This window comes from Nesoenas mayeri, assembly GCF_963082525.1.
Source record: "Nesoenas mayeri genome assembly, chromosome: 7".
Lineage (NCBI taxonomy): Eukaryota > Metazoa > Chordata > Aves > Columbiformes > Columbidae > Nesoenas > Nesoenas mayeri.
The window spans coordinates 24,954,642-24,968,835 of record NC_137551.1 but is presented as its reverse complement, the minus strand read 5'-3'; the positions used below and the strand labels follow the sequence as shown (position 1 = coordinate 24,968,835).

Sequence of the window (14,194 nt, the reverse complement as noted above, 5' to 3'; positions counted from 1 at the left end):
GATGAAATTCCACATCTGAAGCCTGGAAGTTTTTTCCTTCGGCTCCTCCAAGGGCTTGGCCCAGTGATCAAGCCCCATTTTGCAGAAAGTGAATTCCTGGACTAAGTAAATGTGATCAGCACATCGTGTAATCATGAAAAGCAAATTCCCAGCTGAGACATAGATCATCATTGCACAGCATGAGCCTGTAAGTAACACAAATCCTGCTCCAAATGCTCTGCTACCCCACTGTCCCCATTGCACCAAGCTGCTGCTGCCCAGCAGGGAAGCGCCAGGAGCCAAACAAGCAATGCTGCGGCACAGCAAGGCAAGCCAGGCTCCCCGAGGAACAGGACTTGCTGGATGCTGGTGCTATAAACCACTCTGAGGTGCCAACAGTTGCTTCTGTAGGAGGCTCCAAGGTTAACACAGCAACAGAGAGACCCAGAACACACTTGCAGGAAAACCTCATGTGTTAAAATCCACTAAGCTCTTTTTAAGAGCAGGTCTCCAGGTGGGCTTTACAAACCGTGTTGCTACACTTCAGCAAAGCAACCTGAGCACCACATGAAAGGTCTCTGCAGAGGACCAGTTTGGGGAAAAAGTCCTTGTGGGCAGCACACCCAAGCCCACCTTAGACCTGAGATCCTGGCTGCCACGCTCAAGGCCAGTGCCCCACGTGGGAAGTTTAACGCAGCATCAGGGCAAATCCACTTTTTTCTGGGAGCAGGGGTGTCTTACATGGGTTTTGCTCCAGCAAATGCCTGTCTCTGAAATGTGTCCTTTCTGTGACAGGAGAGAGTGCTACCTGTCCCACAAACCCTTTTTCTATCAATTCTGGCAGCCACTGCTGTGCTTGCACACTGCCTCACCTTTGCACTGGCATTTGCACTCCCAGTGCAGGGGGTCACAGCCTGATGGGAAATTACCTCTGGGCACAGCATGTAAACTGGGGCAGCTGGAAATAAGAGGAAGAACAAGATGTCCATGGATTTTCCCCCAAATAAGAAAACCTTTCCCTCCACTTGGTGTTCATCATGCCCAGTGTTACAGCTCAGAGCTTGCCTTGGCTCTCCAGAGCTGCAGCACATGTACATGTGTAGGAACCAGGGGAAATCAGGTATCAGCATCTCTCTGGTAGACCCAGTTGGGCCTGGATCTTGGATGTTGACCTTCTTTCCATCTACACCTGCTTATGGGGCCCGATCTGCAGTGCAGGACAGCAGCATGCCTATGGACATCTGAGACCGTACAAAACGGAGTGGGGAATGGGGCTTTACATATTCACCATTGGACTAAGCTACCTCTCCCTCCTCTGGGCCAAACCCCCTCAGCTTCAGGCCAGTGACTGCAAGGAGACATTGATGGGGTGAAAGGAAATGTGCTTTTAGATAGTCTCACACATCTGTCACAAGTGGCTTTTGCTCCCCTGCTGTCCTCACCCCAGATGTCCATGGGGACCCAGCAGTCCAGTGCAGGTTTTGTTTCCAGCAATCAGACAGGCCAGGCATGCAGGCAGGGTTTTTTAGCCTCTGTCTCTTCTGCAGTGGTAAAGGTTGGTACATCTCCTGTATTTGTTCCAGAGGCTCCAGAGGGAGGGACAGAGCCTCTTTTGCCTATTCAAATGCAGCAGAAGGACAGAGGAGGTGTCTGCCCCCTTTCACACCCAGACAGCACATCAGGTCTGCTCCCAGCGCTGTCTGATCACTGCAATTAGTGTTGGAAAGTAGAAGGAATGGTGAATACCTACTGTTGCCAGGTAACAGCATCCACCGTACTGCCAGCCACCTTCATGAACCTATTAGGAAAGAGAGGAAGAAACCATATAAGCCCAATGTTACCACAGGGGAAGTCCTAAAACAATCAATGCCCATCCTACATCACAGGATACCAAAAGTAGTCGCCGCACTCATAGACGTTTTCTAATGAAGTCTTTGCATCCTTAAATGGAAATAATAATTTATACTTAATACAAACGCTTGTAGCAAGCATAGCTGAGAATAATGGAGTGAAACCCAATTCACAGCAGAGGCTCTGAGCTTGGGACAGGTAGGAAGAGCTCTCTGGGCACAACAGCATTTCAGGAAGAAGATCTCAGGGTGTGCACTTAGTTCTAAGACTGCAACAACCCTCAGTAGTGATTAAAGAAAAAGTTTTAAATGCCCATCTTAATAGGAGACACTTATTTGCCCAACATGTATTTAAGTTGAGAAACTCCTTCCCTTGACTGAGGCGAGGACTGGGAAAATGGAAGAAAAGGCTAGCAAAGCTATTAGACGCAAAGAAGCCACCTCAGCAAGCAACTGAGCATTGGAGGACAGGAGGAAAAGCTAGACAGGTATTGCTATATGCTTCCCCTTTCCTGATGCTCTTTCTTTGGGACTGGCTGTTAGCAAACTGGTGGGATTTCTATGTGGCTGCACATTTAGTCTGTCCTGTTCCTATTACCAACCACAGCACTTCCATGCACAAAGTTACACTGAGTTATATGTATGTATTTGTCTCCTGATGGCTTATGACCCAACTATTTTGAAGACAACGCACCTCCTTCAGACAGCTCCTTTTTAAGTCAGACCTGAGGCTACACAGGTGTACCTGCTTATGCTGCTGATGCCAAAACCAAAGCAATTCCTAATCTTGGGAACTGTATGTGACCACCACAGCAGCAGCCTCTGGCACAGGCTCGCTGCCATCCATGATAGTCACTTCCTGGCTCCCTGGTCCAGCAATCCAAACTGCCCCTTGGAAAACTGTGGCTTCCAGGAGGAAGCCCAAGCAGTTACTCTGTTCTTACACTTAGGAGCAGAGATGTGAAAACACACCAAGGCACATATTGACTGGACAAGCATGCTTTTCTGTTCAGTGGTGTAACATGCGCTGCACAGCTGATGCATTTTGGAAGTTAAGATGTATGCACATGACAGGAGACATTGGTTTGAGCCAGTGAACATGTTGAGAAAGAAACCAATGCTGTATTTTCTCGGATTGCTCTTTGGTGCATGGAGATCCTGGAAACACAACAGGAATCACACAGCTGTCCTGACTCCATCAGGACATAGGGATGCATGGCATTGGGTCCTGCAACCCCATGTCCCCCAGGACAGCCCTGTGACCAAGGGTGGGGAAGGGAAGGTTTGTGATGAGAGACGAGACCTTTTATCAGGCTCGTTGTCATTGCAGAGCAGAACAGCAAGCTTTCCAGTGCACGAGCCTCTAATCAAGTCTGAAACAAGAGCAGCAAACTTAAGGCTAAAAATAGCTTGGAAACAATCATTCTGACTTCAAATTAATGACGATGGTCAATTATAGATTGGGACAAAAGGGCAGCTGGACCCTATGAAGCGTAAAAAGACACTGGCAAAGGCAGCGGTAATAAATTCCTGTGGACAGAGAGGGAAGAGACACAATTAGAAAGGGAAAAACAATAACATACTGTAAAACCCTGTGTCACTGATGCACTCCCAATTCTGCTGCCTGGCAGTGCTGTGAGCTTCAGTTCCCAGGCTCGCCTTTCAGAAATGCTCTTACATTTCTCCTGAGGGTCAGGCCCAAGAGGCCAGTACCAGGGCAGTGGTTTGGGGATGGTTCCTCCCCAGCTGAACAGGGCAAGCAGACCAGCTGTGCTGCAGCCAGAGACAGAGGTGTGAGCTCCCTGCAACCGACATGGGTCATCTGGCAAAAAAGGGATTTTGCAAACATTTTTCTGCAAAACTAAGTGTGCAGAAATATGCCCAAAGCATCCAAAAAACTGACTCCCAGGTTTTAAATGCTCAGTACAGGGACTGCTGCCTAAAATGTAATGCATGAAGTGTACAAGAGTGAACTAATGAACTCTAAACTGAAATTATGAACACAATCTATGTTGGATTTGAAGATCAATATATTGAAATTGGGTTTCAAGATTAACCCAGCTTGCTTTCTAACCTCAAATGCTTTATATTCTGGCTGCAAAACAAACCATCATGGACTTTAATACATCAGCTCTTCAGGCTCAGCTGATCACAGCTCATCACAGTCCACTTGTAGACCAAAACCATGAGCAGACCGACCTCAGAGGAAGAAGCTCTCTGGTTTTCCTCACCACTTCCACAGTGCCTACAGCCCTGCTGCAAACACACCTACTACAGTGGACTTTGAGCAGTGACTGAAAAACAAAGCAAACCCTCAGCATAACCTGCAGCATCCCTGAGACAGCATAAGCAGTACATCAGTCTGTCCCATCTCCCATGTCTTTAGGAAACTAATTGACCTGTTGTTAAAAAGCTCCTGAGAAAATGCTGTTCGAGGACACAGGCATCACTCATGCAGTGCAGCACAGACCCTGAGCAGGACAGAAAAGGCCCTGGCTTGCTTAGTGCTCCTCTTCTGTCTCTGTAAGAGTGAAATAAATTGGTTGGTTCTGGTAATTTTCAAATTTTACTGTAAGAGATGCATATCTAGCTATCTAGCTCAAATTTTGCTTTCCATGCTTACTCCTCTTTTTTATTTTTTAAATTGAGATTTTTGCAGGATGAAGTCCTAAAGTTCCTGATAAAACTTTAACTCCTGATTGAATGGTGGAGTTGTGCCTGGAGCACCTCGGATGACTTGGGAAACGGTCTCTACCCTCCAAAGGGGACCTAGAGCAGCTCAACAGACAACAAGTGGTACTGCACAAGCAGGAGATGGAAGTCCAGGGCAGGTGGAGATGCAGTGATGCACAAGTATCTGAATATTCTCGGTTTAGGAATACAGATGTTACTAATCCCTTTATTCCTGTAGCACCTGTGCTGCTCAGACCACAGACTTTGAGGCCAATGAAGATCCATACAGTCCAAATGACCAGTGCTGGCACATTTTTGTCTGGGATTTCCTGGACTGTGCAATGTCCATGTGTGCAGCGCGGCACAGGCAGAGCAAACCAGATGCATCCGGGAAGGCTTGGATCCCCACACATGTGCTGCACAGATGGGCTGGGCCGGCACAATAAATCTGCCATTTTCCTACACATTGGTCTTTCTCTGTGAAGACCAATTGACTGTGCAGCGCATGTGCAGTATATGCCCTCCCAGCAGCAGTGGGACAAGCTGAGCCTGCTCTGTGCAGGCAACGTGGGCAACTACTGCATCAGTGCCACATCATTCAGATGGGTGGCAGCCCCAGCGCATGCCTGTGTGGTACCCCTGCCTGGGCTTCTGCATTTTGGAAACCATGGGAAATGTGGAAGTCCTCAAAATCCGCTCAGGCAGCATCTCTAGGTGGGAAAACAGCACATGTCAGAGGCTTGTGGAGGAGCAGGAGCCTCAGGCAGGGAGTTTGTGACACCAGGAATGAGACAAAGTCTCTGAGCTAGGATATGTCTACCTCCTACCCTTGCAGCTGCCCGTGTGCCAGCACCCCATGCCAGCTTTACTGCTTGTGGTGCCTGTGTTCAGCTAGAGCTGAGGCTCAAGCTTGTTTTTAAATAAGCACTGAGAAAAATATATTTTAGTATCAATCAGTCACCCAGACAGTTCACAGCTCTGTTGCAGAAACGGTACTACTGGCATAACATGGGACAGCACCCCACAGGTCAGGAGTGAGCTGTGGGAGAGTGGGGCAAGAGGGCTGCAAAGCCACAAGATGGTAATGATACCACAACTCTATATTGTGACACCGTGGCTCAAATTTGACCTTTCCCAGTGTATGTCCCATAGCCGCATCTCCCAGGACCACAACTTCCACCTGAGCATAGGCATGTCTCTGAAATAGATCTCCCGTCATGATTCAATACGTGCCAGTCACGGAGCACCTACTGCAACCCTAAGCAAATTGCTCCCATGGTTAATTAACCTCCAAGTGTGTTATTTCTCATCTGAATGTGTCTGGCTTCAGCTTCCAGACACTGGATCTTCCTAGGCTTCTTCCTGATACATTAAAGATCCATCTGCATTTAGAAATCTCTTTTCCATGCAGGTAATTGCAGACTGTCATCCTTTAAATAATAATTAAAAAAAAGTGATCCTGTGACAAAGAATACAGCTGCACAAGGAGACGTTACCATCACACAGGCTCCCAGGTGGTTTAGCATCATCATCTGACTCGGGTGCAGGACTTCACAAACACAGGTTATTTCATCCATTACTCCCTGGTCTACTAGAAAAGCCCCAAATGTAGGAGCACCACTGGCCTGCCCATGGTGCTGTGGTGGATCTCTAGAGCTGGGTGGCAGATCTCTGCCCCTTGAGCCTACAGTGATGGGTAGAAATAGCTTTCTCTTGTGTCTGAATTACTTGGTGAGGGGGACTAGGGCACAGGATTCGCTTACTTACTTCTTCAGGTTCCAGCAGCACAATCAAATACCTGAAGCAGCAGCAACAGGTACTAGACCCAACTCATGCCACCTGCTGCAAAGACTTTGACCTGCAGTGCCAGATTTCAGACAGGGATTCCATGCTGGTGAGCAGAGCCTGGTGGGGACTATGTATGAATCTGCTGCTATGTTGCATTCTCTCTCTGCTCAGCATCACCTTTCTTCAACCAACCTGATCTACAGTAGGGCTGCATAAGCCCTCTAGCAAAGAGGGCTTTATGACTCAGCCTTGGTAATCTGCATTCCAGAGACTCTGAAGGTTGCATTTGGACTACAATGTTGCATTAACACTGATGCTTTTTCCCACCATTATTTTGTCCAGTCCCTTTCTGAACACACACCTCTGGCCTCCAGAATACCCTGTGACAATGACTTCTACAGTGCCTACACATACTATGTGAAAAAGCTCCATCCTTCTTTCCAAAGCTTCCTTCCAAACTACTTTCTGCACTGTGGAAAAAACACCCCATTCGCAGGGTTGTTGGTTTCAATAGCATTCCCTCTGACCTCAAGAGGCCTATTTAATCTCTTCTCATGTGAAGACATCACATACCTCTGCACATCATCGGCTCTTCTCCCTGTAACCTTCCTGGTTCTATTACATCTTTTCTGAGATGACATTACTAAGGCTGTAGATAGCAATTGGGATGAAGGTACACTGTGTATTTATACAGTGGCATAATCTCATCTATGTATTTTCTCACCCATTTTGTTCTACCTATACAAGTGACCATGATTTTGGCCTGCCAGCCATCCTGATCAAATTCCAGAAACAACTATCTTAACCCTTTCTTCCTGACAGAGCAACAGCTAAATCCTTTGCTTATATCTCAGATCCTTGACCGTGCTATATACCCAATCACAAAATTACAATCATAACATCCTTCACACCTCATTTTGATGTGTTTATGAATGGATTCACTCATAAGTTCAGTGCTACCAGAGCTTGAGTTCATGTTGCAATGACCTCTTCCTCTCCTTGTATCATTAGTTAATTGTTGCTTATCTTGCGGCTTGATTTTTTGCACAGAATTCTTGCTCTGGACCTGTTGAGTGTCCTGGTACAGCCTGTGTCACCAGCCTTGCAGCAGCTTGCATAAGGGTGAACCTTCTGGCTCTGCTGGACTGGGACATGCTCACATCTGCAGCGTCACTAAAGAGCCTTAGACCAATACAGCAAGGATGTACTTTTTGAAGAAAGTCAAACAGCCCCAAACCAGCTTCTAAAAATGCAGTACTTACAAGTTCTCTGTGTTAAACAGGACAGAAGTCCTTGTCAGCAAGACGACAGGACAAATACCTACACTTCTTCCCACAACTCACCCAGAGTCCCTCCCTCTGCTGTGTATCACCTGCTCCACACTCTTCTTGTTTCTCTTCCCTACTTTAATTTAAACAAACTGTTCATACACTGTCTTTGGCTGCTACTCCAGAACAAGTTGCAGATAAAAAGCAATGCCTGGACCGACTGATGTGAGCTGACCCACTTAGACAGTCACAGCCCTATTCACCCTCGTAATGGCACAGACACAAGGCACAGGCAGTCATCATAAAAATACTACCAAAGACTCTCCTATTTTTAGTACCTTGATTTTGCTTTGGCCTCTGATTGTGTTGGACCCAAAGTGCCTGTGCCACTGTATAAGCTGTAAGCCAACACCTCTCTCTACCACATTATCTCCAACATGTGAGCCTGGGCTTGAGGTTGATTTGTGGATGCAGGGAGCAGAGCTGAGAACTGGGACAGGTGGCTCCCTTACCTGGGTTGCCAACAGATATTGAAGACGTGGACTCCATGCCCCCTCCCAACCCTCACCTGTCCGCAGCTGGCAGGGAGGAAAGGCTTCATCATCACTGACAAATGTGCTTCCTCACTTTTATGGCCTCCTTTCAGAGTACTGTAGAATGACATTATCACCAAAAGGAGTCAAAGTGACCCAGATGGCTGGTTAACTCTCCACAGGTACTATACTTAAGGAGGAGGAAGCCATAAAATCATGAAGGATGAGAAATTCTTGTGCCTTGCAAGGTGAGGACAGAAGAGGTAGGGAAAAGCTGTAGCTCCAGACAAGGATGTTTTTCATTTTTCTGGTGACTTCAGCAGGCTCAGGATGCAAAATGGCCACAGAGCATCAACAACAGGCAGCCTAGCATGGAGACAAGAGCTTGCCAGTCCTTATCCTCCTGGTACTGCAGCCCCTGCCATGGTAGAGGTAACACCTTGGCGATTGTGAGCATCCAGTGGGAAAAACTAGGCTACGCCAGATGAGGATCAACAAGTCATGAGAGCCCCAGCCACATCTGCCCAGACATGCTGGCCTAACTTTTGTACCAAATGTTCTGAGCTTTAACACATGTTAACATCTCTTCTTCCTAATAGCTTTCCCTCATGTTTCTCCTCTTCTAGTACTGAATGTGTGGTTCAGTCATACATTAATCTTTGTGTCTGATTCCTGATCTGCTGTTAAAATCTATGTTAATTCCTTAGAATCTTACTTTTTTTTTTTTCCCCCAAGCAAATTCTGAGCAGTTCTGGGATTCCTGTACCCGCAGACACAGTAGGTAGCTAACGTAGTCTGCTCTCCAACAGCTCAGGCTGCATGAATGGTCTAATTAACACCTCATCAAACTCAACTGCTGGCTGCGTCTGGAGAAATTCCCTCTTGCACCTGTGCATTCACAAGACACCATTTCTAGCCTCCCGCACAGCAGGCCCCAGCCATCAGAGCAACTCTACACCACTGCAGAGCCCATCCTTACATAAGCAGGAGCAGCCCTGGTTCAGTCTCCAGGACTTGCCAGCCCAGAGTGACACGGAGAAGCTCTGTGGCTGCTCTGACCCACTGCACCATGCACGGTGCTGCAAGAACTCAGGAGCTCTTGCTCAGCTCAGCAGTGAAGGGTGTGTAAAGCCTGTGTTGCTGTGTTTCAGGTAGGGTTCTCTGCCTCTCACCATATCCTACCTCCATCATCAGAAAGTACACAGGTTTCACCCAGAACAGCTCAGTGTCACCTAAGGACAGCCCCTGCAGTGGGATAGCACGCTCACACCCCTACAGGCTGCAAACCTTCAGGTGTCTGATCTTCATTCTTCATCTACCCTGTCTAGCAGACCCCAGAGGAAGGTGGCACCTCAAGAGGAGTTCAGTCCCACCCTTTCCCAGAGGATAGACCCTAGGATTGAGTCAAAATAGCCCTGAAGGTGTCCGTCTCCCACCACTGAGACAGACAGAGCCTGGTGCACAGTAGAGTGCAGTGCCCAATTCATGTCGATGCTATCATTACTGCAGGATAAGGTTTAAGTATAAAGAATAAGTTCAGCTTGATTGTTTCAGGTAACAGTTAAACAATAGACTACAATGTCTGAAACACAGAGTATGCAACAGGAAAATGTAATTTTAGGTAATACTTCACAATGAGACTGTTCTGAGTATTTCAGCAACTCGAGTAACTCTCAAGGCTTTCCCTGGAGAACATTTAACTACAGCTTCTACTGTCAGAGATCACACTGCCTGGGCCTCTCTGAGATCTCCTTTCCCACTTCAGCTCATTCCCGTTATTTGCCCCCCTCAAAATCTGCTTCCTCACTTTGTTTTAATAGGGCACTCCTTGCCTGGCAGACTAATTCACCCATCCCGACTTTTGCTCTGGGATGTATCATCTCTCCCCTCCAGGCTTACTTAACACTTGACTCGTAATCTTCCACTTGGTGTATCTCTTCCTATCTGGTTGACTTCTGCTGTTCATCACATTTTTAAAAATAAGAGCAAAACCGCAGATTTCACATCATTGGGATTACTAACTACACATACTTTGTTTGCTCTGGAGCCTTCATCCTGCTGCAAGCCCTATGTAGACCACTTGGGGTGGTCTAAGCAGGAGGCTTACCATTGACAGCACCTTCCTAAATTTATTCTCCTCCCTCCTGCTTGCTGTGTGGTGCTCATTCAGACATGCCCCAGAGGCATGTCCTGACTGTGACAGCACCAGGCACGTGCTGAGCCACATCCCTTTGACCAGGTCTGTGATGCTCCTGCAGAAGGCAGAGCTCTTGGTAGCACTAACCAAGAGTACTGAGGAAACCTCAGGGAGCTGCTGGGAATAAAGCTCCTGCTGTCAAGTAGTTAGGCACTGGGGTCTGTTTGTTCATTCTTTTGCAACTCCATTTCCAAATAGAGCAAATGAGCATTTAGTCTTTTGTCTTTGTGTAATTGTATTTGTTCCTCCTCTTTACCCCCTGCCTGGTAATAATGGGGTCTTTATGTGGAAAGACAAGCAGCTCTTTTTCTCAGAAGACCCTGTGGGCTGTAAGGCCGTGCAGGCACGTGCCGCTCGCTGTGAGCTGCAGGCATCAGGGTTTGGAGTGCAGGACACAAGGGGAGAGAAATCACTTTGAGCAGCTGTGGACCAGCATCACCCTGGCAGGCAGGGGTGGCAGCAGAGAAATAGCACATAGCTTGGAGAGCAGGCATTCTCTTTACGGTGCCTTCATACCAGTGTGGGGGTCTGGAGAGCTCCCACCACCTTGTCACCGGGACTGCTCAAAACCTAGCTCTTACCTTTCTTCCCTTCCATTTGAGCTGTTGTTTCTGCTATCCTCTCCATCAGATTACATGCTACAGCCTTGTTCGTGGGGTCGCTGCAGCCACGCTATGGCTCCAGCAACACCGAGTCGCTGGACCACCCTGCTGTGTGACTCAACTCTTCCGACCCTTCTCTTCCCCGGGACCCTGCTGCGGCACACAAAGGGCAAACGCGGCAGTTGGACTTCCCTTTCTCTAAGAGCTTCTTGGCTCTCATCCCTGTTGTTTTCCTTACTCAGCCCGCTCCTATCAGTGCTAATAGAATTCCTGCTGATCAAGGCTACTACAACATTTTCTATCTCTCCCTGCGCCATACTGAACACCAGGGCTTGGCCAGAAATGCACCCATGTGGCATTGGTGGCAGCCATGGTGTGGGTGCAGGGGCTGGTCCCCCACTTTTATTGTCGAGAGGGATGCTGCCGTTGCAGCTGGTTCAAACAGCATTATGGTCTCTCTGTGCTGCCGCAGCAGAGCTGAGAATCTGGCCCTGGCTCCCTTCCCGCTTCACCAGGGACTGCATCAGTGTGCTGTTTATTGTTTCTGCCAGATCATTCATGCAGATGTTAATGAATGCTAGACCCAGCTTTGCTCCCAGCAGAGTCCCTTCCACACCTCCCCCTGCCCAGCCCTCTGCACTGGAGTTTCTGTTTACAGTCCTGCAGGGAATTTCCCCTCTGCTGTAAGGTCTTCGAGCTGCATAGTCCCAATTCCTGCTGCCAGCAGGCTCCCACACCTCCCTGGTTCCTGTAGCTGTCCAATATCACCTCCAGGTGTCTGCGTCCCTCACTGTCACCATTCCTTCTCCGGCCTCTCCAAAGTAGAGACATGCCAGTTCCCCTAGGAGGGAGCAGAGGGCTTGGCCAGTGAAGAAAGTTGCTACAGGTTCTTCCTCTGCACAGATGGAGAAAGCACATGGGGAGAAGAAGCCACCAAAGGGGAAGAGCAAAGCACTTTGTCCAGGACTCTGAGACAATCTTTATATTGGCAAGTGGTGCCAGGACCCACCTCCTGGCCCTGCAGCCCACAGGCATACAGGAGCTGGCCTCCACACCACTGCGTTATCTTCATATCCCAACAAGGTGGGCACCTCAGTCTGCCTATAATTGGGAAAAGCTGGGAATACTTGGGAGTGTGTTAATCAGCCCAGCCCAAAATCCCACCAGGAACCTCTGCAGAAGGTTAGCAGCACAGATGACCATGTCCACAAGCCCCTGGTACTGCCATGGCTGAGCTGCACAGAGCCTCACTGCCCTTGCAGCTGTTGGACATCAGGAAGCCAAAGAGCAAGACTGCTTGCTGCAAAGGGCATCAGTCTCTGCGGGGTTTCTGATCTCTTCTTAATCAAAGCAACATCACTTACCCTTCCAGGAGAGCGATGACATTCTTTCTGGGCCTCCCAATGTTCGGCCCATAGAGATTTGCTCTGGAATAAGTGCGGATAAGCTGCAGCAGGCTTCTCAGCTGGATGTAGTCCTTCCCCAGCTGGCTGCCGTTCACCGAGCGGCCGATCAGCGTTCGATAGTTATTGGGCTCTGGGAAAATAAAAATAGACAAGCAAGGCTTGCCAGCTCTGCTCCTTCATCCGCACTTCCGGACAGAGACACGCAGCTTACACACTGTCACACAGCTTGAGCTCTCGTTGCTGCCTGCCTGCTCTACAGTGCAGTGGCGGGAGCCTCTGAGGCATGGACGAGGGCCATTGCTCACTCTTCTGGGTCAGCATCTCCTCCCACGTCACTTCTGCTGTGTACTGGGTGAAGTACCTGCACCTTGTTGTCATGCTCCTGTCCCTTCAGGGTCCCCCACTTTCCCTGGCACTGCAGCCACCACACAAGTCCATACAGCTGCTGGTCTGCCCACCCAAGACCATTTGTACCTAGCAGCCAGGGCAGAAGTGTATAAAGTGTTTAATACTAACTAATGGAAATAACCAGCTAAGGTGTGAACACAAGCCACATCTGTCTTAGAGATAGTGCTGCCTTATGGAAGAGGACTTTAAATCCCTGAACCTACACTGGCAAAACATCTTGGGATTTGAAATATCCTCTTCCAAAAGAGAGCACCTTCCTGCTACAGCGAGCTCCATCCCTGTGGCTCCCCTGTTCCCACACTCACCATTGCCCAGCTCCCAGGAGATGTTGTACTTCTTGCTGGCGCTGTACTTCAGCAGGCTGAGGGCATTGGAGCTGTTCCAGGAGTTGTTAGGATTTCGGCGCAAAGCATTCAGTGCAAAGATCAGGTGAAGGCCAGAGCAGTCAGCAAAGTTATAGAGTTTGTCTAGAGACCTGGCTGGGAAGAAAAAAAAACAGCTTGTAGTTCAAATGAAAGCTAGTTTCAGGGAGGTTCAAATGATCCTTCTGTCCATCAGACCTTGGCTTCTGTGTAGGATGAACCAGGGTCAAATGCCATCCCCACGACATCTGTAACTGTAGAAATGCACCTGATCTTTGAAACTGATATAGGATTCCAGGTGTGGGCTCATCTCCTTCCCGCATGAAACTTGGATGCCCTCCACCACCATGTCAGAGCTGGAGGCCCTGTTACCAGAGACAAGTGACTTTATAACATCTCTTTTCATCTGCTCTTGGCAAGGAAAGTACAGCCTTTTCTGTGCTTATCCTCCCTTGCATCTCTTTCAGAGCAGATCCCTGCAGTGCCTGGAGAGCAGAGGAGGAAACCACCACCCCAGGCCCACCAGCTCATGGCTTCCTCTCCTGCATGCCAGCACAACCTGGTCTCTGCTCCCACAGCCCCTGGTGCACTAATGAGGCCCCAGCAATAATCAATCAGATAATCAACCTCTATGGCATGCACCACGCACTCAGCTAACCTCTGCTCTGCACACAGAGAGAGGAGCTTCGTATCACTCCTTGAGTTGGGGAGAGAGGATGGGTCCCCACCTGGTGACAGCCTGGCCAACCCCTGCTGCCTGGGTGACCCTCCTGGGGTGCTGGGGTCTCTGTGGGATTTGTGTCCTACCTGCTGTCCCCAAAGCTCCCCAGTTGGCATCTCCCCTGCCGTACTGTGCCCTTGACGAGCAGCGGGGCACCAGCCAGCAGCAGAAAACAAAGGCAGAGGTGATCTGCTGTTCAGTGAGGAGAGATACTAGCACAAGCTGCTGCAGGGAGACCAAAAATGCTTCATGCCTTTTTTTGCTTCAGTCTTCCCTAAAACCTTAAAAGCAATCAAATGTCTTATAAAGCTAATGCCATTGTTAACAAGATAAGAACTCCAGCGACAGCAAAAGGAGATTTGGTTAGAGGGCAATTAGATAACTATGGTGCTTTCAATCATCCTTGC

The 14,194-nt window shown here is 48.6% G+C and overlaps 1 protein-coding gene across 1 annotated transcript in view; it reads right to left on the bottom strand.

The window, feature by feature from the left end:
• Nucleotides 1-14,194, bottom strand: part of HPSE2 (heparanase 2 (inactive)) — a gene marked incomplete at its 3' end in the record, with an annotated part of 110,810 nt that overhangs the window by 24,486 nt on the left and 72,130 nt on the right. The window contains exons 4-6 of the mRNA XM_080348052.1: nucleotides 13,010-13,183; nucleotides 12,255-12,426; nucleotides 1,730-1,777 (exon numbers count right to left, since the gene is read on the bottom strand). Coding sequence (XP_080204178.1) covers nucleotides 1,730-1,777; nucleotides 12,255-12,426; nucleotides 13,010-13,183 — 394 coding nt within the window. The remainder of the gene's footprint in view (nucleotides 1-1,729; nucleotides 1,778-12,254; nucleotides 12,427-13,009; nucleotides 13,184-14,194) is intronic.